The sequence below is a fragment of the Haliotis asinina genome, chromosome 5, assembly GCF_037392515.1.
Source record: "Haliotis asinina isolate JCU_RB_2024 chromosome 5, JCU_Hal_asi_v2, whole genome shotgun sequence".
NCBI lineage: Eukaryota > Metazoa > Mollusca > Gastropoda > Lepetellida > Haliotidae > Haliotis > Haliotis asinina.
This window is the reverse complement of record NC_090284.1, coordinates 54,117,071-54,144,565: the sequence shown is the minus strand read 5'-3', so window position 1 is coordinate 54,144,565 and position 27,495 is coordinate 54,117,071. Positions and strand designations below refer to the sequence as shown.

Here is a 27,495-nt window from a genome sequence, read left to right as displayed (position 1 = left end):
GGCTACAGGAAATGAAATCAGTCATGTTTACTTTCCTGGCAATTTGTTTAGTTAATGTTGACTCTTTTCCAATAAATACTGACTTTATTTGGCTCAGTATATGAATACAATCTACTACAGTGAACCCTCTTTGTTCAGAGGCAACCGTAACAAGGAAATTCATTATATTTAAAAACTTTGACATACATTTATCATGCTCAAATGTAATTGTATGTTTTTTGAAAGTCAGGTCTTTAAGGCAAGTTTTCAAGAATAACAGTTTTCATATTAACAAGAATCTCAGCAGTGACTTACCACTGGAATGTGATAAAATCCTGCATTTACAATCTTCCATGTATAACACTTCCTAACAGATATGTTGCAATCAAAGACAAATTGGCATTTTCCGAGCTTTATCACATTCTTTACATCACATGACCCTTCGCTTTCCCCGCATTCCATCATCTCCAAAATGTCCCTTTCATCTGTTCCCAACCCTCACAACAGGGCTGCCTACTTGCATCATCAAGCAGATGGCACCAATGACCAAACTGCTTCGGTCACTAACTGTGGCCCCACTTCCAGGAATGTTGGCATCATGCTCAACCTTTGATCTTCCTAGCTTGTCACACTGAAACTGGTATCAGAGGAATTCTCTCCATCATGTCTCATCATGCTTATCTTACTTAATACTCTCATCCCAACGCTCTCCTCTCTTCACGGCCATTTACAACTCAATATTGGTTGGATTCCCCCTTTATCAACCCTACAGAGAGTTTGGTTTTACTTGGACTTTCCATTAAAGTCTCCAGTACTTACATGAAAATGATGGCATTAGTTGCCTACTTTGGTATAACAGACTTTACTTATTCCCTGCTGTCTTCACATCATTTCAGGAAACAATTTGGGTTCTAACAAAACCACAGACTTATACACAACTCACAGGTTGATTAAATTTAAACCAGATTTTAGAATAATTAATGCAGCATGTGAACCTGTACTTTGAAATGCTTCAGATTCTTAAATTCCTTTGAAATAGCCTACAATCTGTAATATATTTATAGTGGTAATCCTTGAGAGGTTTTTCTGACTTTGATGTACCCGTAAAGTTAATTGTCTTGCATCATACATAACCCCCTCAATTTGGTTTACACCCCTCAGTCTTATGGGACCTACTTGACACCTATCTGTGAGCCCCTGGCTTTGATGTCTATATCCCTATTATGACACCTCGGCTACATGGCCTTGTTAATAGCACTTGTACAATGTCCATACATCAGTCTTACCCTGACCTCTGTATCCTCAACATGGTATGTATTTCATGTTTATTTCACAGCTGTCGAAATGTACACAAACTCCAAGCTGTTCATTTTAAATCACCTGTTTATTTTGCTTTTTGTCAAGATTTACATGTTGTTTCACTCTCCATGAGAATTTTAATATGCAAAGTGAAAAACTTTAATTCCAAATTATTTCAGAGAGGTGTCTTCAGAAAATATGGGCACTCCCTTACATAAATAAATTATTTTCTTTTCATTACCATTTCTTATATAAATCAGACAAATTTACTTATATGAACACACTGTAAATTTGTTCCGCCCAACATGCTGAGATGTTTATGAGCATATTTTTCTTGTTTACCACTGACCTAACCCTATGAGCTAGAAATTTAATTAGTGTTTCCATGGTGATGAATCAAATTAATCACTCAATTTGGGCAAATTCACAAAAATCCATATTTGTCGCTTCCCTTATCAAAAGGATATCATCAAATAATTCCATGTTGGTCATTAGCCCATAAAATTTTGTAATTGCTGTTTCTTGATCGTTTTTAAGTAGCTTAATGTCACAGAAAAGAGTGGCCCAAATTTCAGTAAGATCAGAAATGATGGAATTGGTTTGTGCCATTCCTATAGAGTCTCCGAGTGAATGAGTTTGGATCCTAACAGAAGAAATTATCGATTGATGATGAAAATGTGACTCATTCAAGATGACCGTGTTAGCATGGGGTGAATCACATTTGGCTGAAACCGTATTGCAATAAAATGTGAGCCGGACACTTGTTTGTTTACATCGACTCTTGCCTTATTTAAGATGGTGCTAGATTCCTACTGACCGTTTTAGTACCAGGAATGGTTTCCGTGGTGTCGTTTTCAAGTCAGGATTTTATGGAGAAGAAAGAATTCACATGTCTGAAGATGAACGAGTGTTTTTCATGGACTAAGTGCCTATCTGTGTTCTCATGTTTTCCTTTCAACAAGAAGGTATTAACGTTTTCTGCTTTGATTCCATGTTGCATGCAATTTTTGTGCTTTGATTATTATTCAGTATCGACTTCTTTGATATCAGAATATTATGGCATTTTTATCGATCACTTCTGTTGTTTGTCATTTCAAACAAATCAATCATTTTCATATTCTGTTGCATTAGTACCTTGCAATACCTGCTCTGTTTTCTCAACAAGTCATATTCAGACTGAACTAAGTGTTAAAGGCATTTTTTAAAAACCATGAGTCAGACCAGTGCTTCACACCAACAATCCAATTGTTCAACCCGTCTGTAATCTTCTGATTAAAGATTTATAACAATTTAGTTCATGACTCATTCCACAGTGGCTTGAAGAAATTCCATTTTACGTCCAAAATATGCATCATTAAATTCTGAACAATAGAACCGACACAAAATGTTTGAATAGTTGTCGTTTAAAAGCCACAAAGATCATTTGTTTCTAAGAACAGAATCTTGAATTAATTGCATATTAGCTGAAGTATCAACATGACTTTGTGGCTGCTATCAAGTGATCGGATGTTTATACTACTCACCTAAGCACTGTTTACAATAAGACTACCACAGGGTAAACAGACACCACTTGGAACTTGAAGTACCATTACCAAAACACTATCGACTCACAGATATCAGTGTAGATTCAATGTAGATACTCTTATACTTCAAAATGCTGCTAAAAGTTATAAATACCCTACTTTTTTCAAAAAACAAATTAAATTCCAGTTCAAATCTCAGGTGCCAATGGTGTTGCATTATATTTTACACATTTTGACTTCGATATAATTTGATCACATTAATCTCTTCTGATTAATGTCTAATGTAGAGATAAAGAATTTTTTTTAAAAGAACAGTAAAATTTCAAATGTGCTGAAAAAATCTAAAGTATTGTGGTTTAGATGTGACAGTCCAGGAGATGCAGTGCCTCTGGTTAATTAGTTTCCAGACCAGGGTCAGACACCTTGTCAATATACACAGCCAGACATTGTTATGACTGCCTTGACAGCTGATGACACTCATCAATAGACACATCAGTAGGGGTGCTAGATCCCACACAGTGGCTTGGCTGACAGCCTAGGCGAAGGTGGACAGGTAATTAACTGACTAATCTGTTCTAATCTTAGAGTGACATTAGAAGATGTCATTGCCATTATGTGCTTTATTTAATTTACAAGTCTCATCTTCATGTGGATATTGACATCTGCTTTTCAAAAAAGCATCAAATATAGAAAATCAGTTATATTTCAACATAAGAGGTATAGGACATTGCAGTTGGGTTTCTTAATACTGATATTTTGTCCGCTCTTGTGAAAGAATCAAACATAAAACAACAGCAACATTTTCTCATACATTCACTATGTATAATGCAATTAAATAATATTGTGGTATTTTCACACTGTAACTTTGTGTTATTTTTCAAAACTAGTCAAGTTGCAGTTACTGCCTCTAAAATCCAGTCAGAAATCTCAGAATATTGTGACACAATTATAATCACCCCCAGCCAGCCACCCACACATTAACTGTAGATTACCCTGTCCTGCCCTACACACTGTCAGAAAACTACAAGAAAGTCATTGGGACCAGGTTGTTGTCACTCCAGGTAGGACAATGGGGCTTTGACGCATGGGGCAGTCATGGCGTCCCCTTCCCCTCCCACTTATAGGGGTGACCATTTGACACCCACCCCATACATTCCTCCGCCTGGTTCCCAGCCATTAATGTGAGGACCTGTAACTATGGAGGTGACTCACCTATGAAGTTATGCTGTGTTAAAGTATGTTACTTTATTTAAAAGCTCATGCATGGAAACTTAACTTGTTAGCTGGTAATAATTCTACTTTCAGTGTTTTTGTCAGTTTTCACCATGTAGATGTTTCATTTCTATCTTTTTGTTGTTACATTGTTGCTATTATTGTATGTTTTCTCTCACTCCAGTGAATGTTGCAGTCTAGCTCACTCTCTAGTTTCATTTTGGTTTCTTTTATTGACCATTAAGACACGATAGTTATCATTAGTACTAGTCTTCCATCAAAATTTGTCAATCTCTCTCTAATTTAGCGTACTGACTTTACACATCTTGATATGATCCCTAAACCTAGTACTTTCTGCTTCCGGGTCACTAATCTTCCCTGTTATATTGATCAAAGCATACCCGACCTTCATGCCAAATCCCCATCAGCAATGGTCCCTCCCTCCATCCATCCATCCAAACATACCCCAACCACAATCCCACACAACAATAACCCTTTATCCTCCTTGTCCCCCTTTTAACCCACATCCAACCCCTCACTCTTACAAAGCAACCTCCCCAGCCAAAGCCTCCAAATCCCTTTCCCCAGTTGTGTGGCACTACCCCCTCCCTCCTTCCCTCCCCTCCTCCAAGCTCTAGGCCTCATTGATATCGGAGGCAGGAATAGACTCGGTACAGCAGTGGGAGTACTCCAGGTCCACGGCTTAAACATGATGCATTTTTCCTCATCACTGGATGCTGGAGATGTCTTTCATACCTAGCACTGTCTGCTTCTACCGACACTCCTCTACAAAGGTTCCATTCACACTTCACAACTTGAACCCTCTACCAAAATTCAAACTTACTTCCTGACTACACAACCAAAGGATGGCTCGGAATACCAGTGATAACTTAACCGAGGTCAGACCTGAGCAGGGAGACATAAACGCAAGGACTTAGAATAAGAGACAGGAGTGGGCTTATAGTTGACTTCTAACATTGACCAGTGGGATCTGTTTCAACAGGAAACTGTGTTTTTTGTGTACTTACAGCCGACCATCTTTGGTACGATTGCACAAGACAAGGCTCCAAGCGAGGATCGACGGAGGGTAAGTCAATGTTATAGTTTTCTCACCCCTGGGATGAAGGAATAAAACTGAAAGACATGCCAGTGCCCAGTTTAGTTTTTGTCACCATCACTCCCACCGATGTTGATAACACTTTGACTGCGCCAGGGCAGTGACAGCTATTGACAACTCTCAGTAGACATAGACAGGTTATTGACAGCTGGGAAGTTGGTTATATATTCCAAGGCTGGTGTTCACAGTTTCACAAGCATCTTAGTATTTGGTGGGAGGTGATTCCATTCTTGGGATTTTTCAGGTAAAGCATGTGCAGTATTTGTTATCATTATAGAACAAACGTTATGGATAACAACTTCTTTTATTCATGAGAGTGATATTTCAATGTACATTCTTCGTGATCATGTTCATTTCATATCTCATTTTTTAAGTTTGTCTTCAAACTTGAAATCACTCGATGTTTATGTATCAGTCAGTACTATTATCTGAGTGTTAATTTTGATTTAGAATCACTTTAAGGCCACAATTATGTTCTCAAATTTCTTAAAATCTGTTTTCAAAGCCCCATACCAGAGTTACTGTTAAAATCCAGGACTGTCATCCCCGTAGTGCTTTTTTTTTCTCAAAGTGTGGAATTTTCCAAGCTGGTGAGGAAACACAATCTACCAGAAAGAAAGGGGAATCGGTTTTACATGCCTCAAAGCCATCAGTTTCTCTCTTCCATTTGTCTGATGATGAGGCTGATATGTCTAATGAAAACATCTGCAAGGTCATCAGAACTGAAGACAGTGAGATCTTTGAAGATAACCTATCCTTATAGCATGAATGTGCGGAATTCTCTTCTTTTATGAGTGGACAGCTCATGGTTGAGGTTAATAGACAGCTACTCTCAAATGTCAAGTCATTCATAAAGAAATTTTTAGACCATTTGCTTGAATTTCAAGTTTATAATTACATTAAAGAAATGTGCTGAAATTGGATTGCGATGGGAGAGAAGCCCTGGAAGTGTATATGTGTACATTTATCATTTTTGAAATATCTGATTTACTTTGAATGACACAATATCAACTCAACCATATTCGAATGTAATTTTTGGTATGATGCTACCCAGTCATCGGGTACCCAGTTGCAGTTTCTGGGTAGTGATTATTGTATGTTTTAACCAGTGCTCGCTAGCTGTAACAAAAGGTGTCTAACACATTTAATCATGCATCTAGCAGTACAGATGGGCACATTTCACATCTGTTGAGGAAGTTGCTAACAGAACACTGGAAAAGTGTGTCACGTAATTGCTCTGTGGAAGGCTCTTAAACCTCCAGAGTTAAAAAAATAGTTTTTCAAGATTCAAACTTCCTGAAGGGTGAAGGGATGATGAAATGGGTCCTAAAGAATAGAAGGCCATCTGTTTGGAGATGTCAGATATTCTGTTTTATCAATTATGGATGTCGAGAGTTGCCATATTTCGTAGAATTACCTTGAAATTATTGAGTTTGGCTAGTAATATTGATATAAGAATGTTTTAGTCCTTAGACATCTATTGTGATGCTGTGGAATGGTTGAAAGCAGAATATTGAAATTGGTTGTTTTTTTTTTTAGACTAATATACAGTTGCTTATAAGCTATGTTAGAGAAATATGTCAATGGTCAGTATATGATCATCTGGTCATGACAATCCACTGATTGATAGCAAGAGCATCAGTTTGTTGGCACATGCATTATCCAAGCCAGTGACTCTCTCAATCAAATCCTCTTAACACATTTCACAAGCATGGGTTTGAGACGTCTGAAGGAGGGAGGGATGAATGTTCAGCGTATCAATAAGATTGTGGGTTGGATTCAGAACCACTTCTAAATACCTCCATTGTAGGCATATATCAGCTACATCTTCCTAAACAGGGGTTATGTTTTTAGTGCCACAAAATGCAAGCCTTGCAACAAGTGTTACATGAGATTTCAGATTTCTTTCAAATATTTACTCTTGTTGATAACCCTATGTCTGGGTCTGTGGCAAAGTATATAGCTAAAAAACATATAAATAGGCTCAATCTTTTTAAATAAACATAATGGTTGCTAATCTTTCCACAAATTGACACACAGAGGCGCCAAGGTCCTTTCAATGGCGCCATGATTCTCCTTATGACTGTAGAATTAAAGAAATTCACATGGCATAATCATTGCAAGAATTGTGTTCTTGTAGATATCACATCTATCATGATTTCGCAGGAGGCTGCTGAATTCTGTATAAATTAATTTCATTAAAAACCAGCCTGAGTGATCATACATGGAAAGATCAAAAGTGGTTGTTTTCTATAGGGACGATTCACCCTCTGATCATGAGGAAAGTCAGTCATTAAATTTATTACATTGTAATTTTTTTATTAACATTTAAAAAAAATAACTAACCAAAAAAGCTTTAAGAAGCATGTTCAAAACAAGTATAGAATTTAAATTTGCAGAATGTCTTTCTTAAACCCTATTTCCGAAGTTAATGGATTTTAACAAGCTATCCAGTGTAACTTCCCAGCTGTCTGTGTAAGGGGTAATCATTTGAAGACTAGAAACTCTCCAAGTCAGTATAAGGGTCTACTGTTCTCAAGACAGTAATCTTGGCTGCAATTACCATGTCGTCAATGCTGAGTAGCTTCATTTGCAACACAAGCCTTCCTTTGTTTTGTCCGACAGATTACATTTGTAGCGTTGTTGTCAAATGGATGTGGAAGAGGAAGGAGATACAAGATGTAATTACCAACTGGCTCTTGGTCTGCTTTTTGCATTAGTTAAAAAAAATATTTGAAGTTCTGAGGAGTGTTTTACAGGATTTCATCCAAATTTGATTGCTATTTATTCTTTAGAATTATTGGCATTGTGAACCTATCCAGACCTCTCACAGTTTGGTTGCTCGTGATATGAAGAAACACACAAACAAATTCCTTCATCGTGTCTTTTCAAAGATATCTTAATGGCACTAATTCCAGTCAAAATTCATAATTTGCTGATGAAAGTGGTGAGGAGATTTATGATAATCCAACTGCTTGAGTTTTTAGTCAGTTACAAGACTTCAGCCATAACTGCAGGAGCACAATTTGAACACTTGTGTCTCTAAATGGATTAGTGGTGTCTCAAATTCTGATATCCCACCTGGGTCCTCTAGTGTTGTTGAGTAATGTAACAAGCTACACCCTCAAAGAGCAGATACATGCCTCTCATCAAGGTCTAATCTGCAGTGCCGCTGTATCTAACTGTAATATTTGTAGGATTCAACTCTGATAGAGGTCTAGATCTGTAACACGATGTAATCTCAATGATGAAAAGAGGAGATATTAAAAATGCCTCATCCACTCCAACTTAATACATTTGTTAGACTTTATCAGGCAGGCTCACCATACATATACTGACACATTTGTCTTATCTGTAATTTGGTTTTGTGAAATTTCAACTCAAACTAAAAGTGTATTTGTATGAATGTAACCTTGTTACATCAGTCTTGAAATTCATTTTTTTCTCTGTCTGAGAGAAAGACTACTCCATCATTGTCTTCTGTGAGAGACATTTTAGAAGTTGTATAGGTGAAGGGAAAGTTCTATGGATAGTGAACTTCTTTATTGCAACTTCAATCATTGTACTCTACCAGTCCTCTTCCTTCCATCATTGTACTCTACCAGTCCTCTTCCTTCCATCATTGTACTCTACCAGTCCTCTTCATCTAGGTGTATCTTTAATTTCAGTAAATGTATGTAAATAAAGCTTTAGATATACCAATATATTACTACATCTCAAACCTCATGTTTATTCCACACAGCAGTGATATACATAATTTATGTATGGATAAAATGAGAAATAACTGCTGGTATTTCTATTGTATGACATACCAAGCACATATGTTACAAGCAAAACACTTCTTGTCAATAACTCGACTGCCTGGTTAATAAACAGTGTTATTGTCAGTGCCGAGGGAACGTGATTCACGCTTGTGAATATATGCATTGTTGATGCACATGCCAAATATCAGCAGTAATGTTGCAAGATAGATAATTATGACTCAGTAAATGTCAGTTATGGTATAAATGTAATTATCATGTTGCATGTCATGTTGACTTGAAAGACAGAAGATGCGAATAGCACATATAGATGTGTGTTTCAAAGCTTCATGACATGTATGTATTTCAGATGTTCGTCTCATTTTGGAACTTTCATACCAAGCTGTGGTCAGTTTGAAATGGTAGATATATGTATGTATGTATGTATGGTCACATAAGATATAGTTTGACATTACACCTGTGTACTTCTTCATTTATCAAGCACAGGTGTATTTAGTTACGTGCATTTCAGCATCTGATGGGGCTCCGTAAGTCTTACAGGATGCTTGCTACTGCCTTACATGAAGTCAGTATCCTGGATCCTGGTTTGAGCATTTCACCAAACAGATCATAAGTTGATGAAATGAAAACATATTGCAAAGAGTCAGTTCTTCTCAGGATTATGCCAATTGTACCACAGATCTATTGACACCATTCCTCCGAAATACATAAATAGCACTTTCTGAGAGCTGCAGGGGTTTGTTGAAGATAGGAATAACCTCCCAGTAGGTGTTTCACCACCCTCCTGAATTGATAGGACCAACTGAAGGTGTTTGTGCATTCCTACTCCAATTATCCAGTGAATCCCTTTGGTATTGATTTCTGATAATGTCTCGCCAATTTCAATTCCTCTCCTGATTCCACTTGAGGTGTTGCTGATTTCATTCAAGCTTTTCCTGTTTGCACAATTAGATATATTTTTCTATTCTAAGACGATGCTTGGAAGCTATGACCATTGGGACAGTGTTGTATCAGATTTGACCTTTCAGCAAGATGTTTATTTCAGTGGTCACGTGAATCAGTGTCACATGCACAGAGTCTAGTTCATGGCAGTCTTCATAACTTTCCGTACAAAAACAATCCTTCAAAATGTCAAGCTTTGAAACGTTTAATGTACAAATGAAAAATGTCATGCTTGAAAATTATACAGTACATTTCATATGACTTTCATCCATCCAGTGGTCACGTGTGTTTTCTCTCTAAGATGGTTAATATACACTGCCTGGTTAGATAAGCAATGTCAGGGAATGGTAGCAGGAATGCTGACTGGCTGAGGTCAGTGACTTGGGGGTTGTATATATAGATTTTGTGTACTGTTTGCTAGCAACAGGCCTTCCTCTCCCTGGTTTATTCCATTGCTTGGATTTTCTTGGAATTTCTCAAGAGTTGTTGTCTTGATGATGCTTGTTTATCTCAGACGAGGATCCATTCCTTAGTGTCTTGGGAAAGGCAATTTGAAATTGAAACTGATGGTATTCAGGGTAAGTTTTCAGTTTGAGCGTTATCCCATTTAGCAACTTGGCTAAAACTGGTATAAGTGGGATAAATTTTCAAAATGGTATTATCCTATTTCACCTTCCTTTCTTTGACTGGTATTCAAGATCAGGGTATGATTTCTAACTGGTATTACCCGATTTACATGTCTGAAAAGTTTAAATGTTTTTGGTTCAGATCCATATTTTATTTAACTAGGAAAGACCTTGAAGATTTGTACAATCAAAATCATTTCAAAATATTTACAATGTGCCCTCAGTGGGAAAATAAACAATCTTGTTATTTAAAAACAACAATATTGTGAGGCATAGCAGTTTGATCAAATGAGGAGTGGAAATTACATGATCAGTACTGACCCCCATCAAGTATGGCAGTTTTGGTAAGACGATATTGGAAGTAATTACGATGCATTGTAATATGCTGATGGTGGACTGCCTCAGTTATGCATGGAGCCCCCATCATAATGTCGTTCCTGCCTCAGCGCAGTAGTGAGACCAATTGGGCATGTTTGTTTCTCCAAGCTAAGATGTTGGACAATTTTGCATTATATTAACAACGATCTCTGATTTGAAGAAGCAGAATCTCCCTCCCAAGCGCTCCCTCCCAGCTGTCACGTTGAGTCATTTTGGCCCAAGATATTAATTCTAACTGCAATCCATACAAGTATTGATTTGGGAGCAGTCCGCGTGATTCAGTTCCTCTGTCATGGAGAGCATATTAGTCAACTATGTAAATATGGTGATAACACTCAAAACGATACACGTTACAATCTTACAATCGCTTCTTGGACCTAGAGGTTGGTAGAGAACTGCAACTTTGAGGAAGATAAGGATGTTTTCTACAGACCCTGGTTTGAGGTATGATGATGTTGCATTGTCTAACTGTCGAACAAAATCTTTATCTGAGTCATCTGTTTTTTGCTGATCATTTTACAATTTAAATAAATGAAAATGTAATTTTAAAGTGGTTTTTGGTAAAGGACTAAACTGGGTGGTCTTGTAAATCTGTGTGTCACATGTCTTCATCATGAGGGACTGACTACCTAAGCATAGCTTGTCAGTCATTGTTTACCCACCTGCCCCAGGTAGCCTTCAGGTAGCGAGCAGCCAGCATTGGACGTATCTGATTCCCACCTTGATGGTGTTTAGTGGACAAATAGTTGAAGTTGTCGGAGGGTTCAGGGGGATGGTCCAACACTGTGGCATGCTGGGTTGTATTTGAGCTGCGTAGAACGAACCTGGGGGCTCCATTACTTGTCCCTGAAATGTTGTGAGGTGTGGAACTATTATTGTGATGCTTGATGTCAAAACCTCATGCACCATGATAAGTGGTGAATCTCATTGTGTGTAACTGAGGTTATTTTCAAGCTTGATGTGGATGATCGTAGAAATTCAGGAGGTAGGTTTGCTAGACTGCACTTGTCTGACTGCACAGCCTGATGTTATATAACTCACTTTAGAATCTGTATGGAATTACGTATTCTTTTGTATTCCGGTTATATTTGTACAATGTATGATTCACTATTGCTTTACAGCTGTAGAATATGTGAATTTTATAAAATTAGAACATCAGTTTCATGCAGTTTTATATTATAACCAGTCACTATATAGATATGAATGACATGAAATGATCGTGGATTCGGAGATGAAGCTTTATACCCGTCATATCAAAATCATCATAGTTTGCCACCAAAATTATTGATTGATCAATTTTGATTGATTTAGAAAAGTCTTTAACAGCATTTAATTTTATATTTTTAGATATGTTAATTATGTTCAGTATTACGCAAGCAGAACCGTCAAAACTTAATTCATTTCCCAAATTTAGGGTTGAGGTTATGATTCATAGATCCGCAGCTCTCAGCGACTTCCGATTCAAGAGCTTGCTTAGCGATCATTTGACCAGCTGAATGGAAACTCCCAATGAGTGCTGGAGTGGGATTTCCTATCTTTATCAGATAAATGTTCTTGCTTCATAAGTCCCACAAGTCACCACACAATTTGAAAAATCAACCGTCAGAGCACATGTGCATAGAAGAATAATTGAAAATGTGGATTCCTAAATTTTTCAACATGTCTAAGGTGAGAATGGTTCTGCTTTATATGTATCAAATATATTTAATATACTATCTGTAATGATTCACAATTTAGTATGAATTTGTTATAAAATAAAAAGGACAACTGTTATTTATCTTGAATCGAGCAACAAAAGTATCCACATTTATTCAACAGAACAAATTTTAAACCTCAGTGAACATGCTTGACAATTTAAATTTTACTGAGATCAATATGTGGAAATTCAGGCTTGCAGGGGTCCATGTTTGATCAATTCATGGACACTAAATCTTAAATCAATTGAAAACAATAAAACAATCACCTGGGAGCCATTTACTACCAGTTGCTGGGATACCAATGTTATGAACCTGAAATGTAGTAGAGCTGATATCCCCCTCTCATTGGCTGAAATGTACATGTGTAAATTGCTGACTGACAGGCCATGTGGTGCTGGGAATATACCCTGCTGTGCTCAAATGCATGTAAGGTGTGTGAGTTACTAGGTATATTTCAAATAGATGGAATTTCCATTACTGAAATAAATAACCAATTAGCATTGTTTAAGTTTACTATTATTACTATTATCACCATAGTGAATTGTAAAGGAAGAATGTGTAATTTCCAGTTTCTATGTTAATTTATTTACGGGTGAAATTGACACCACTGCTGTAACTACTGTGTGAAACTGAAAGCGTGACGTAGTTTGTCATGTGTCCAGCTGAAACTAACATAAGTACGAGGTGAAACTGACATCATTGAAGGAAATATTTGTATCTATATACACAGTGAATTAGTTTATTTCATATCAAAAGGCAGTTGATCTCACCCTGTGGAAGACATTTTACTGTAGTTACTACAGAAACAAACTTCGACAATGCCAACCATTTTGAATAAACCCAGCGTAAGTTCATTTTCTGTAAATATTCTGTGATGTATTACTTAACATGTGTGGGTAGTTTGTTTTCTCATTTGTGTCCTTTGATGCTCACTTTGTTAATTTCAAGGCCTCTAATTTAATAAGTCTAAATAGTTGTATGAATATTCTGTTTAGTAACACATTTCCCTGTGTATGTCTTAGTGTAAATTTATCCATCTTCAAAAGCCCTGATTGTACAAAGAAATGTGGATATTGTTAAAGGAAATATTTTATTCATTATGAGATGGTCCCTAGGAGATTGATTGCTAATGAAATGCACATGTGTCAATTACATGCCTGACACATGCTTGTTTACCATGTGGCCAGATGTTGACTGAGGAGAGGGAAGGAGGGTAGGGCAGTCAAGAAAAGAAGGCCAACACCTTTGTTGAGGACACAGTTCAATTCATGTTATGCAGAAGAAGGGTGTTTAAATATTTTGAGGGACAGGTCAGCTGTTTTGAAGATCTGAGAACACTGAAAATATAAAAAATTAATTTCCCCTGTATGAAATCTGATCCATCTATGTTCATATTATGTATATCCACATTTATATCATGTGTATCCATGTTTATATCATGTGTATCCATGTTTATATCATTTTTATTCCTTTCATAATGTTCTACTTGATACATGAAGAATACTGATACAAAAGTCACCTTTACATTGCTTTACTACTCAAGTCAAAATGTCATTTAAATCTTCTCTGTTCTTTCTTACCATGCAGATAAACAACAGATGTCTGTGATTAGGTATTAATGATCAGCGCTCCTAACATCTCTTACATAATGGCAATTACTCATGTAATTTTGTCAGCTATTTCTGACAAGACAAGCCTGGTCAGTGTGGGGGAGGCATTTAGTAATAGCTTGGGAGGGTCTGGTTGAAGGTTATTTTGCAATCCATTTCAGTGTTCAGACCAAAATAACAGCGCCAAGGGTGTGACATGTTGACATTACTCATACATTCTCTGTTCTTGGAGCCATTCCGTATATTGGTCTCAGACTTGTTTGTATTTCATTCCGTAGTAAGTCTTCGTAGTAAGAAGGGTGTTTTTTTATATGAAAGTGATATCGTTTCACAGTAGATGAGGTTGTGATTACCTCAAAGCAACCACAAATTGGTATATGTGTGTGAAAACAGTGTTCTGTTCACGCTGTGTAAAGAGAGTTGAGACTGGTCATTGACAGTAGAGACCTTCATGTCAGGTATTTTCGTTACAAGCCACTGTGCTTTTGTTTGTAAGTTTTTTACATTTGAAGTATATATCATATACAATATAATACATTATAATATGTGTTTGTTTTGTTTTGCAGCAGAGTGTTGGCCCACAGACTCTGAGCCTTTCACAAATGTTTGATATGGAGAAAAACGGCTTTGATAGCCACATAAGATACATAGACGAAACTGATGTAAGTATACTTGGTTTTGTCACTCAAAACCATAGTCTTCCTTGCAGCAACATTACACATAAACACTGCACTTTCAAGCTTCAGACAGGCGTCTGTTGATGTAAGAAACCTTTTTGTACTGTGCAAGCGGAAATGACATTGGCTTAGTTCCAAAAACATAGAAATTCACTTTTGGAACAAATTGGTACATCCTCCAATCTATCATACAAGATGCAAAATGTGAAGCTTACATCTCCAGCAAATGACACCAAAAATGTATATTTAGGTTTGAAACTTCGATGGTGGTGGTAACTGTTTGTTTTTCGAAAGATAGGTCAACAGTGGAACAAAACAGCCCTCCAGTTCGTGGTTGAGGCAGTGCATCACAACACAGCACTTGGCTCTCAAGCTTTACTAAGGTCAAGGCAGGGCCATGAGAAATGCTGTTTTTTTCTTGTTGAAATTGACACAACTGCTTTTATTAACAAGTTAATCATTCTTTGATATTCACATGACATTACATTTATGTTATTTGGGTGTGTTATGTCATGATATGGGTTAATCAGGTTGAAAGCCTGAAAGGATCGTTCATTTTTTTTTCAAATTTTATATATTACACAGTTTTTATGAGAATTTAACTGTCAGTTGTAAAAATTCTGTTCATACTGAAAGGTTTTGAAAAGGTACTGGATAACCCAGACTGCACAATATTCAAGACACTGATAACAATTTAAATTTCACCTGTTAAGAAATGGGTGTGTTGAGAACTCTACAGTATGAACCAGAGTGCATAGTACTAGAATTACACATCAACATGAATCAGCCCAAAATACTTCACAAATCTTTCTTATCATATTCCTGACACACTAAAGTCTCTTTAAGGTATAGATTTACTATGATACTTTTTCAGGCATTGATATTTCAAGATGGCAACCTGTTATCAGGATCCCTTGAGGCACTTATCCAGCATCTGGTACCTACAGGAGATTATTACCCTGATGTGAGTATATATACCAAAGCCACTTTGGATATAGACGCTTGTATATATCATCCCCTGTAATACAGTATCATCACTCAGCAGAGCATCAATTTCACTATTGACGACATCACTTGTGAAATAAGCAAGATACTGATTTATTTAAAGGTCATTGCATCTTTTCTGTTGAGTTTGGTTTCTATGTGTTACCAGACTGAAAAAGAGATGTTGTGGCAAGGGTGAATGAAATTAACGTTTGTTGATTTCCTTTACTGAAATAGACTATAAGTTGTTATTCCATGGAGATGCTGGTGTATGTTGGTGATAGGAACCTGCCCTGATTTTATGCCACCTTTAGTAGGAAACTGAATATAGTAGAGAGGATGTGGTGATGAGTTCAAGTGGCAAATGGGTTTGAATGTCTGGAAGTCCGCCAGAGGGTAGTTTTACCGCCAAAAGTATTCACTTCATTGAAAACATCCCCCAAATTGCTTGATTCATTAACTACACCGCATAACACTGATTTGTGAATGAACCAAATACATGACCGGAAACTGTAGGACTGTTACTTACTGCTTATAAGTGTTTTGATATGAAGAAAAGAAGTATGGCACTTAACTCTCATTACACAACTCCCCCAAACAGATCTTTCATATCCTTGAAAACCTGTAATAAACCTCATTCATTCTAGCTAAAAAATGCCGGATTTATCCAATGTGTGTTTGGTTAATATTACGCCCATCTCTCTTAAAGTTTATGTGGGCATGTTTTATGTTAGAATGTGTGGGAGGATTGTTTTCAGACACGTTGCCTAGAAACATCTTGTATTCGTGAGATTATTCTTACAGCAGGATATTAGACTACAAGGAACTGTGTGTTGACTTATGCCCATTGCTTAATGTTACATGACTTACATCAGAAAAGAAGAGAACAGAAAGGTTCCATTGTTTGAAACTTAGAGGTCAAGGTTGCATGATGCAGAGGTGGGGAGAGGGACCTTTCTACCATACAAGGATGTAAATAGTTTAAATGTGTGTGGTTTTTGTTATCTTTGGGAAATACGTCACATGCAGATTTTAAAATCAGATTGGTAGAATTTGCATCAAGTTATCAGTCGCGCATTTACATTCAACAATATCCATTTGACAAAATCTAGATCAGGTCATCAGTCTTTGATTGTCTTCCATGTATGCAATAAAAGATCTCATGGTGGAATATACTTCTGAGACTAATATAGAAATCTTTGGTTCAGTTTTGGCAATGGAAGTGTATGGATTCTGTTGATATGATGTACCACCTCAGTGCATAGTGTAATCACGTTCAAGTGCTATTGATAATCTTTAAGACAGAGATTGTGCGTTATTGTGCTTTCAAGTAATTCTATTCAGTCAGTGCCAAGTTTAAACACAAGAATGAAGATTTTTATGGATATCAACTTCTTTATATGAGAACACAATGTTTCGGAGTAAATGCTTACTCCTTCATCATATAAAGAAGTTGATATCCATGAAAATCTTCATTCCTATGTATTTCACTTCTAAATGCCCTTCAAAGACTTGATAAGTTTAAGCACACATAAGCAATCTATCCTAGCACTTTCTCCCTTTATGTGGTGGAATTAATATTTTGTAATTACAATGCCTGAAAATATGGATATCCATTTAGAGAGATGTGTGAATATTATGTTAAGCAAGGATATTCCAGTATTTCATGAATATTTTCCAACACTGATGAATTAACTTCCAGTTGAACAGTACGAATATTGATATAATTGCTTTGAATGTTTACTAAATTATGAATTAAAGAACTCTCTTTTCACAAATATTTTCAAGATTGCTATTCTCTTAAAGCATTGTGAATATTCTATTCAATCAAGGATGAGGAAAGATTAGATTCAAGGAACTTGCACTCTTGGTTACATAAGTTCTTTAAAACCTGCAAATACTGACATGCTGAAGTATGTGGTTGTAACAGAATCATTTCTCTCTTTCAGAGGACGTACATATTTGCATTTCTCTTGAGTTCAAGGCTGTTTATCCGACCCCACAGCTTACTGGGAGAAGTTTGCCAGGTGAGACTGAAATAGACTTGTAATTAACAAGGAGTACAACCAACACTAGTGGCAAATACTATGTGTGCTGAACAGTTGAGATGTACATAACACTGATTGGCAGATGTCGATCAAAGTTATCATTTGTTTATTTCAACATTTTAGGCTGTCATTTGAATACGTTGTAAGTAAACAAATGTCTGTGTAAGTAGAATACCCTGCCCATTATTAAAAGTTGTGGCGATCACGTGTACAAGTCTCCAAGTTGAAGATAAAAATGTTAATTACGTGATTAGTGGGGCAGCTTGAAATAGACTTGTTGAAATTGAGTAACGTTCAGGTGGTTATTGACGCTGTCAACAAGTCTTTCCCGAGACAGGGCCGCACACATGTCCCCATAGTAAAGCCCTTTCCCAATTTCTTTTTGAAGTTTATGAAAATACTTTAAACAGTGCATGAATTTCATCATTTAATAACTTTTTGTTTTATTGTTTTAAGGTGTGCATATTTCAACAGAACCTGGCTAATGACAGAATTGATAAGGTGAGCTGTGATGTTTTTTTATGAGGTTATGATATTAGATTTTTAAAATAAAGGTTATAACTTTGAGTGAACACTTTGCAGTTTTCTAATTTTCTGTTTTCTAAATCTGTTTCATTTTTGTGTTTACAGAACTCACTGGGTAAATTCGGAACACACATTGTCAGTCTGTTGAGGTGAGTGAAATCAAATGTTTCATGTGGATTGAATTGAATAAGATTGAAACAGTGCTGTCAGATGATCATATCACAGGTTATATTTTATCATCTTCATCATCTTCATCATTGCAGCGAGTGGACCGAGTTGTTCCCCTACGACTTCAGGGATGAACGCATGATGAAACACCTGAAGGATATCACCCAGCGCGTCGTCAAGATCTACCCCGAACTCAGAAAGGATATCGGTGCACTCATGCATAATCTTCTCTCTCGAGTGAGTAACAAAATAACTTTATTTATATAAATGTCTTGAAACACTGAGCCACCATTCTTTTTAAAAATTTGCTTATCCCTTCTATTGGTGTCCTTCACCTTGACATACACATCTACATCACTTATGTACGTATCTTGAAACACTGTGACATCACGTGACTCATGGATGGAACCTTGGCTTTAGTAAAACCACACAACCCGAAATACTGACGGAAACCTGCAACTGTTTCACGTTTAGTTTGTTCGGATGAACCTGGTATTTGTAGATGGATAAGGGAGGCCTCCTTTCTTTGTCCTCAGGGATTTGATATGTGGACTCTCTCAGAAGATTGAATGTGAAAGAATCCAAGTGTTTATCTGTGTCTCAACTCTGCAATATGGGGAATCATGTTTTCATCCTGTTAAACTCCTCCAATGTGACCTCTTGTGTTGACATCTTCATCAAGACATTGGAACTATGCTAGACATTTCAAATGTTTCCGTCCAGAGTTCGCTCACTACAAATAATGGCATGAAAATAAAAAAAGGAATGCTATCCAAACACATTTGTAGTTTAAGCTTCAAAATTTCTTACTTCCTTCCAAAGTCTGTGAATGGTAAGACTATGACCCTCATTTAAATTACGAATTTGAAAGTGAATTTGTCAAATATGCCCTCTAGTAAATCAAATTTTCAAATCTAGAAAATTACTTGATCATTATGATACATTATATTTCAACTCAGAGAGATATTTCTACACAATCCATCTCTGACCGTATTCCATTATCACACTGATCCAAACTTGGCCAGTGCCAAACCCAATGCAGTAAATCACACTGATAAGCAGCAGGTTTGTCTGGAAATATTTGGTGGTACCAGCAGGGACACTTCCCGCTGAGGATAAGGGATAATTCCGGTGCCATGTTTCTCAGACAGGCATCCTATTCCTTGGGCCTCAAGTCTGATCTCTGTTAGGGGTTGTCTTGAGATCTAAGACCAAAATTGATGGTATGCCCCACAGTCTTACCAGTCTTGTGCTAACCGATTTTTTACCTATCCAAACATACTGCTTTTAAGATTTGATCTTTGTAATGAAACAATTTTGGTTTCAAAGATACATATTTGATAATTACCCAGATTATGAAAAAGAATAGAAAAATCTGAAATGAGATCTTAAACGTCATATGTTTCTGATTTGATATTGATATTGGTTACTTGTGTACATATGACGTAATTTCCTTGATCTGCTGATTTGGTTTAAAAAGTCATAAATAGACACAAAGCTAAAACTATATTTCCTGATGTGACGATACAGTGTGCCTTTCCGTGTATCCTAAATAGGCAGTGGGATGTCATATGACCTATCTCATTTATGACATCACAATGAATTTACCATGATGACTAACCACTTAAATTTTCTTAAATGAACATCCTGGTTTTAATTGCCTGTCGAGTCACACTCTGTTGCTATGGATACGGTCCCTATGAGACGGCATGATAGATGATATACTGTAATATGCAGAACTTACTCAACAATTAATTTGTATTTTATCATTTATTTGTTTTTTCTGTTCCAGTTGTCTCGGTTACAGAAATTTGAAGATGTCCTGGCTAAACTCACCAGTGAGGCCATGCAGAAATCGCAAACCCAGGTTGTCCCCACCACTGACATCATGGAAGTGTGCCCCAGTCCGCTTGTGTTAGCTCAGCAACTAACCCATGTTGAACTGGTACGTTAGCAAGACATTATTTAATTAAAATACTTTGAATGAAAGAACTGTATTTCTACCACCACAACTTCTTCAAAAGCACTTTTTTAAAAAGTACTAATCAGTATTAATTCAAATTACTTACACGAAATGATTACTTTTCAGGAGCGTTTGAGTATGATTGGCGCTGAAGAATTTGTCCAAGCATTCTCAAAAGAAGCTATTGATGGCGAGGTAAGTATTGTTTCTAAAGCTGTTTCTTATGTGTATCTGACTAGGTATCTTTAGTCTTATGAAAAGTTTTATTTCTTTGACCAGGAAGGATAGAAAAATTAGAACACAACTGAAGATAGCAATCAGGGGAGATAACTGGGTTATTTATATGACATCTGTTTTATTACAGACAACATTCCGTGACATGAAAAAGACGAGCAACTTGGAGGCATATGTCCAGTGGTTCAACCGACTCAGCTATCTTGTGGCATCAGAAATATGCTCAGTAAGTCATGGCATTGCTATCAGTGAACTGAAATTCCATAATTGTATAGTCAGTATTCTTGAAATTGATGAGTCAGTAATGAAGCATACAAGATAATGGATAACTTCTTGTTATTACCTAGAGCTTTTAGCTTGATAAAAAATGGTGTAAGAATCTACACCAAATCATTGTGATAAACTACAAGTTGTTTTCCATAAAATCGCTTTTCCAATCACTTTGTCATTGCAGTTCCATATATTTATAAAGAATTTACTTTCATTTACTTACTTATGTACTTTATTACCTGTGTTTAATTTATTATTGATTTGTTCATCTTTTCAGCATTTGAAGAAGAAGAACCGCGTTAAAATGATTGAATACTTCATAGATGTGGCCAAGGAATGCATCAACATCGGCAACTTCAACTCTTTAATGGCAATCATAGGTAAAAACACCTTTCAGCAACAAATTCAGTTACATGAATGAGAAATAATTCTCACAAAATTATCATAGGAAGACTATTACAAGTGTCTACAAGTGTTAAACTCTGAAAATTAACACTGTACTAGTGCTAAAAGCAGCCTTGGTTATCCTGAAAAAATATGTTTCATTATTTATCACTGTCTATAACATTTTTTTTACAATTTTTCAGCTGGCATGAATATGAGCCCTGTTGCAAGATTAAAAAAGACGGTAAGCTGCTCGCAAGTGAAATACCTATATACAGTGAAAAGTCACATTTGTCAATCCAAATGTTCCATACAAAATTTTTATTACTGCTGGAAAATCTCACTTGTATAGAAAATGAAGTTATTCAATACCCTCAATTTAAGTAATTATTTTATAGTAAATCTGCTATTTTCCACTTTTATAAAGATATACATTTTAGATGTTTATTGTTGTTTTTTCTATGTGAAACTGCTAAAACAAACACTTGTACATCAGTACTTATGTCATGTTATTCTGTCTACAGTGGGCTAAAGTAAACACAGCCAAGTTCCTTATCTTGGAGCATCAGATGGACCCCTCAAACAACTTCGGCAGTTACCGCTCATGTCTCAAGGCCGCTATGTGGCGCTCGCAAGGGGCAGTCGATGATCAAGGAAAGGTAACTAAACAATAGCTCTTTATTTCGGAGAACCAAATAAGATCTCTGAAACATATTGGAAACCATCAGTTTAGAAATGGCTCATAATAAAAACTAATTCTAAAATAATTTTTTGTCATTTGTCCAAGCATTGATTTTCTCTTTGTTGAATAATTTTACACATATGATTTTTTTAATTCAATTAATGTGCTACATTTAAGTAAAGTTTTGTGTTTTCCCCCAGATTGTCATCCCCTTCTTCAGCCTGTTTGTCAAGGATCTGTATTTCCTCAATGAAGGATGTATGAACAGGCTGTCCAACACCAATATCAACTTTGAGGTAAGCTGGAATGTCAAACAAGCAAAAATCATTCTACCATTTACAGTGAAACTATCAAAATTATTCCACCAAATTTGCCATTTAAAAAGATTTCATTTAAGAACATTCCTGAAACTAAAGTGTTAATGTGTTAATATCTGTTGAATTTTTTAAAGACACCTTATGGTTACTATAAGCATGAAATGTACATTACAATGACACATTGATTTTAAGTTTTGTTTTATTTGTATTTTAGAAATTCTGGCAGGTTGCAAAGCAGATCTCTGATATCATGGCTTGGCAGCAAGTTGAGGTAAGAACAAGTATATATATTCATGTTCAGGGTTGTAAAATAACAGGTGACATTTTTATATCAAGATCTTCAAATGAGGCCACTTTTTGCATTTTTTAAAATCTAAAAATATCAACTAGGATATATACTATGTTATAACCAAGCACCACCAAACCTTACTAATAACATTATATTATTACTTGTATGTTCATGTTTCTGTCTTATTCTTGCAGTGCCCGTTTGAGAAGGACAACAAAGTGTTGAATTACGTGCTTACATCCCCAGTCTTCTCAGAGACAAGTAAGTAAAATTCATTTTAATGCAATTAAGTTAATTAATTAAATTAAATTAACTGGATAAGTTTTTAAATTAAATAAGTTTTTAGCTCATCTTAATCTTTTGTTTCAAGATCAATGCAATTAAAGAAGACAACTGTGAAAGTTAAACAGAAATGCCATGATAATGTGCTAAGGTTTCTTAATACTTTTTAATAATTCATATACCGTATTGCATTATTGAGTTATTGTACTTTTTTCTCTACAGCGCTATCACTGGCATCATATGAGTGCGAGCCTCCAGAAAACAGCTATGACAAGGAAAGACACAAGACACTCAAGTAAGTATACTGATCACTGTGAAGTGAACCGCAAGCTTCAAGTTAGCTAGTATTTTATGAAGCCTGACACAGGTTTCGTCAACTTTCAGGTAAAATCAGTCAAGGTAATCATAAATTATGATAATAATAAATGCATATTAATATTTTACATGCCATGAACTGATCAACATCATTATTGCATGGTTTTTCCACTGAACAATAGTTATTTTTTAGTAAATATGTCAAAGTTATTTATTGTCCCTTTCTTTTCCAGGGCCCAGGCTGGTTTATGACAAACGAAGAGAAAGACGTCAGCCTAGTATCTTTGTGAATCATTTTGATACTGTACTTAAATGGCTGCTGACTGCCCTGTGGCTGTTACACTGCAAGGTGTATTATGGGGGATATTGTCCGGCTTTGAGTGTTGTGCAGGATCTGTTGTAGATGCTTCAAGATGTCCCTGCTAGTGTTGGTCAAGAATCAGATTGAAGTTGTAATGTGTGTGATAAACATTGATGAAGGAGGGACAGTATCTTCTAAAGTGGCAGTTGGACAAAATGTCTCAGTGCTGGAGTTATCTCCCAATTAAAGGAGTTACCCCCCATGCAAAATGGCAGACACTATGTGTCCAGACTGATCTCTAGTGAGAATGCCTGTGCTATCAAACTCAAAGACTGTGTCATTATGGACACTTCAAGCTTGTGAGTGACATTGCCAGTATGTGTGTACTGGAAGACAAAAGTGCTGTGGGACTTGTTTTTAAGGCACTTGTGACTGTTGCTGGACAACAAATTGTGCCATTTGTTACTAAAGTCTGATTGGACTCTAATTTATTTTCCTGGTGGTGCTGATAATTGAGTTTAGTTTGCCCTCTCAGGATGATGCTTCATACGTTCCATGTTATTTGTTTTGCAAGCTACATGGACAATTTTAACATTCTCAAGAAAATTTTATTCTCAGAGAGCCTAGTTATATATATTATGAGGAACATTTCATTATTTTTTTTCTAAAAAGAAAAATGAAACAAAAATGGAAAATGAGACCAAAGATTTTGAGAATCTCATGGGAACACTATAGGTTTTATATATCTATGTATACAAGACTGTTATCAGGTGGAAACTAATTGGATGTATATGTGGTCTGACTTGTAGATATTCAAAAGAACATTCATTTGTAAAATTTCATAAATGGCATTTTCATACTTGGAACCATTCCAACTTTCCTCTTATATTTCGAATGATTTTTTCATTAAGAGGAAAAGAGGAAATGTCGTTTTTACATATCATCCATAGAAGGGCAAAAAATAAAATTCGAAAATTGTACAAATCTGAAACATTTTATGGTCCAGAGTGAACAAACACTTGTTTCTACTGCACGTATAGCCCATGTTTGGAGATCAAAATGACCATTGTCTAATCACTATCCTCATACCATTGGAATCATCATATCACGCACCATTAATACTCAGAAGTAGAGAAGACTGGGATCTGTATTGTTGTTCCGTGCCGCTTCTTGCTAGTGTTTAGCAGCTGTTGTTGAATACGCACTTTGTTGACAGTGGTGCCGAGCCCTAGGCGGACATATTGTTAAACTGTGTGATGCTTTAGTGGCCCTGGCGCTTGCACTTGTAAATAGAATCTGTACATACAATCAGTTGAATAAAATGTGAATCATGAATAATTCGGTGTTAAATGGTTGATCACAGGATGGAGGTAGTGAGTCTGGGTTTTCGCTGCTTTCAGCAATATTCCAGCAATATCACTGCAGGGAACACCAGAAATGGGCTCCACACATTGTACCCTCATGGGGAACTGAAACCAGGGTCTCCGAATGAGTGGATACTTTAACCACTAGGCTACTCCACCACCTCACTGAATGCACAGTTGTTTTCATTCCTGTGCACGTCTTTTGCTTCTTGACTTCATCATTAGTTAGGTCTAGTTAATACCCTGCGATCTAATTATCCCCCACGATGTGTTTTGCAGGGGGTGTTAAAATCCATCTATCCGTGCAACCATCTGTGCACATTTATTTTTTCTGGAGTAGAACTTGAAAACTGTTCAATATTTCTTCACCAAACTTAACACACAAATTGGTCTAGTGGTGTACTGGTGCCTTTTGGTAGTTTTGGAATTCTGAATAAAATATTTTTGGCGTCTCCATGGCAACAAGTGACTTGGACTGAAATTGGAGGTAATGCAGGGGATATTGATGACTGTCTTCTTGTTAACTAATTAGGGTGAAACAGTAGCCCTGCAAGGTTTTTACAGTCATCAGATGAGACTAATACACCTCTGTACAAGACTTGGTTTGTCATTTTAATTTTGATAGGAAACATACCCTGCAAAATATGAGTGAGTGAGTGATGTTTAGTATTATGCCACACTCAATATTCCAGCTCTATGGCAGTAGGCTGTGAATAACCAAGTCTGGACCAGACAATCCAGTGATCAACAGCATGAGCATTGATCTGTGCAATGGGGAACCGATGATGTGCCAACTAAGTCAGCAATGCTGACCACTTCATCCTGTTAGTTGCATCTTACGACAAGCTGATGCGCCTTTATGGCAAGCATGGATTGCTGAAGGCCTATTCTACCCCAGATGCCAGTCAGGCTTGCTATGTGGAAAATTACCACAAAATGATTGACTAGTCCGAACGTAGACACAGGTTTCCAACATTAAGCTGCTAATATGATCAATATTTTCATCAGGCCACAGTCTTTCATGATTTACAGACATATTAAAACTTAAATCATCAGAGGGAGTGATATATTTGCAAAATAACCTCATGAAAATTCACTAGCCAATGACTATTTCACACTGGTTGCATCACATAGTCACACCAGATACCTATGATTATGATTCCAGTTTTAAGTCAGCACCGTGCTTGTGAGTTGAACATGTGTGGTAGTTATTGTCAGAGACCTACCTGCATCAAGTGCAGCTTTCCTCCCACAGTAGGTGGTCACACCATGATGCATGTGATATAACTTACAATACTGTCCAATGTGATGTCAGGCCACTGTACAAAGTGTCTGCTCAGCCATCGCGGCAGAATATCTGTCTGTTATTTCAGACTAGCAGGAGGGCAATAGGTTTTGGACTTGTCCCCCCAGAGTAAGGCATAGTATCTGAATATATATTTTGAGAAAAACAAACAGTTCCTTTTAAACTGAAAAAGAACCCAAGTGAGACGGTAGATTTGGAATCTGAGGAAATCTAGACGTACTTCCAGAAGGACTTTAGCAGTGCCATTGCAGGAAGGGCTGGGCTGAAGGGAAAGTAATGCAGTACTGTGTCTGGGACTTGGACTCCCCCTAAAATTGTCATCACATCTTTCACAACTCTAACATGATGAGGTTGGTCCTGATGCACAGAGTAATTGAAACCATGTTCCTCCTTACTTTGTGAAGCAATACAGCACCAGTATGGTGCAACAATCCTCCATAAACATACGTGAGAGAACTACACTGACTTACTACGTATACCAACACACCAAACAAGTCAGTTGTTATTTGGACAAATATTGTTACTTTTTGTTTCATGGTAATCCATTTTGTATCAAACCATCTCTCTATGATTGGTCAAATAGAACATGTGACCAATTTCAATGGCGGTCACAACACACATTACTGGTTTCGCTATCATTCGTAATTCTGCTATAGGAATTGGCTCATTAATTATTTTCCGTGCACGATTTGGGAAATCCATTCTAGCGACAGTTACTAGTAAGTTTGATTCTTTTTCATTCTATCAGTCGCTATTTTAAGATTCCTATAGATTCCAGTCCTCGAACTTGATGTGTTATGGCAACAACTCCGAGGCAAGCATGTGTATAGTTAACGAACGAAAGGTTTATTCACGGTGTACGAATTTTTGCGGCAAAATATTTTGTGTGAAAAGCGTGAAAATAAAACCTGTGCGATATATAATACGTTTACAGTGTATCACTTTAATACACTGTTGGAATCTGCAAGTTTTCGTACTAATTCTGCAAAAATGATGACTGTCATTTCTGCAATACATACATCAGACCTGAGAACAAATTCTTAGTATGATCCAAAAAATAAATGCAGAATGTCTTCTCAATCTGTCCCAACTTACCAGATCATAATTAATAGCAAAGATTAAGACTCAGAGTTTGGGGACATTACCTGCCAAGATGACTATATCTTGTTTACAAACCAGATTCTCTAGTGTGATGCACTGCATCAACTAACGATGTACTGAGCTTGCCTACTTGAACAATCT

At 36.6% G+C, this 27,495-nt stretch overlaps 1 protein-coding gene across 7 annotated transcripts in view; it reads left to right on the top strand.

Annotated features, from left to right (window-relative positions):
* LOC137284833 (ras-GEF domain-containing family member 1B-like) overlaps positions 1-24,921 on the top strand; it is a 145,710-nt gene extending 120,789 nt beyond the window's left edge. For 6 of the 7 annotated variants that reach the window (XM_067816838.1, XM_067816839.1, XM_067816842.1 and 3 more), the window contains 18 exons: positions 5,044-5,100; positions 14,711-14,806; positions 15,696-15,785; positions 17,755-17,832; positions 18,310-18,354; positions 18,484-18,527; positions 18,642-18,783; positions 20,339-20,491; positions 20,636-20,704; positions 20,874-20,969; positions 21,291-21,393; positions 21,601-21,641; positions 21,922-22,056; positions 22,280-22,375; positions 22,611-22,667; positions 22,880-22,946; positions 23,190-23,262; positions 23,516-24,921. In XM_067816838.1, the coding sequence (XP_067672939.1) occupies positions 5,044-5,100; positions 14,711-14,806; positions 15,696-15,785; positions 17,755-17,832; positions 18,310-18,354; positions 18,484-18,527; positions 18,642-18,783; positions 20,339-20,491; positions 20,636-20,704; positions 20,874-20,969; positions 21,291-21,393; positions 21,601-21,641; positions 21,922-22,056; positions 22,280-22,375; positions 22,611-22,667; positions 22,880-22,946; positions 23,190-23,262; positions 23,516-23,534 (1,461 nt within the window). In that variant the 3' untranslated portion in view covers positions 23,535-24,921. Of the gene's footprint in view, positions 1-2,132; positions 2,244-5,043; positions 5,101-14,710; positions 14,807-15,695; positions 15,786-17,754; positions 17,833-18,309; positions 18,355-18,483; positions 18,528-18,641; positions 18,784-20,338; positions 20,492-20,635; positions 20,705-20,873; positions 20,970-21,290; positions 21,394-21,600; positions 21,642-21,921; positions 22,057-22,279; positions 22,376-22,610; positions 22,668-22,879; positions 22,947-23,189; positions 23,263-23,515 lie in introns of those variants that run through there. The other variant, XM_067816840.1, reaches the window with a different exon arrangement.
* The last annotated feature ends 2,574 nt before the right edge of the window (positions 24,922-27,495 follow it).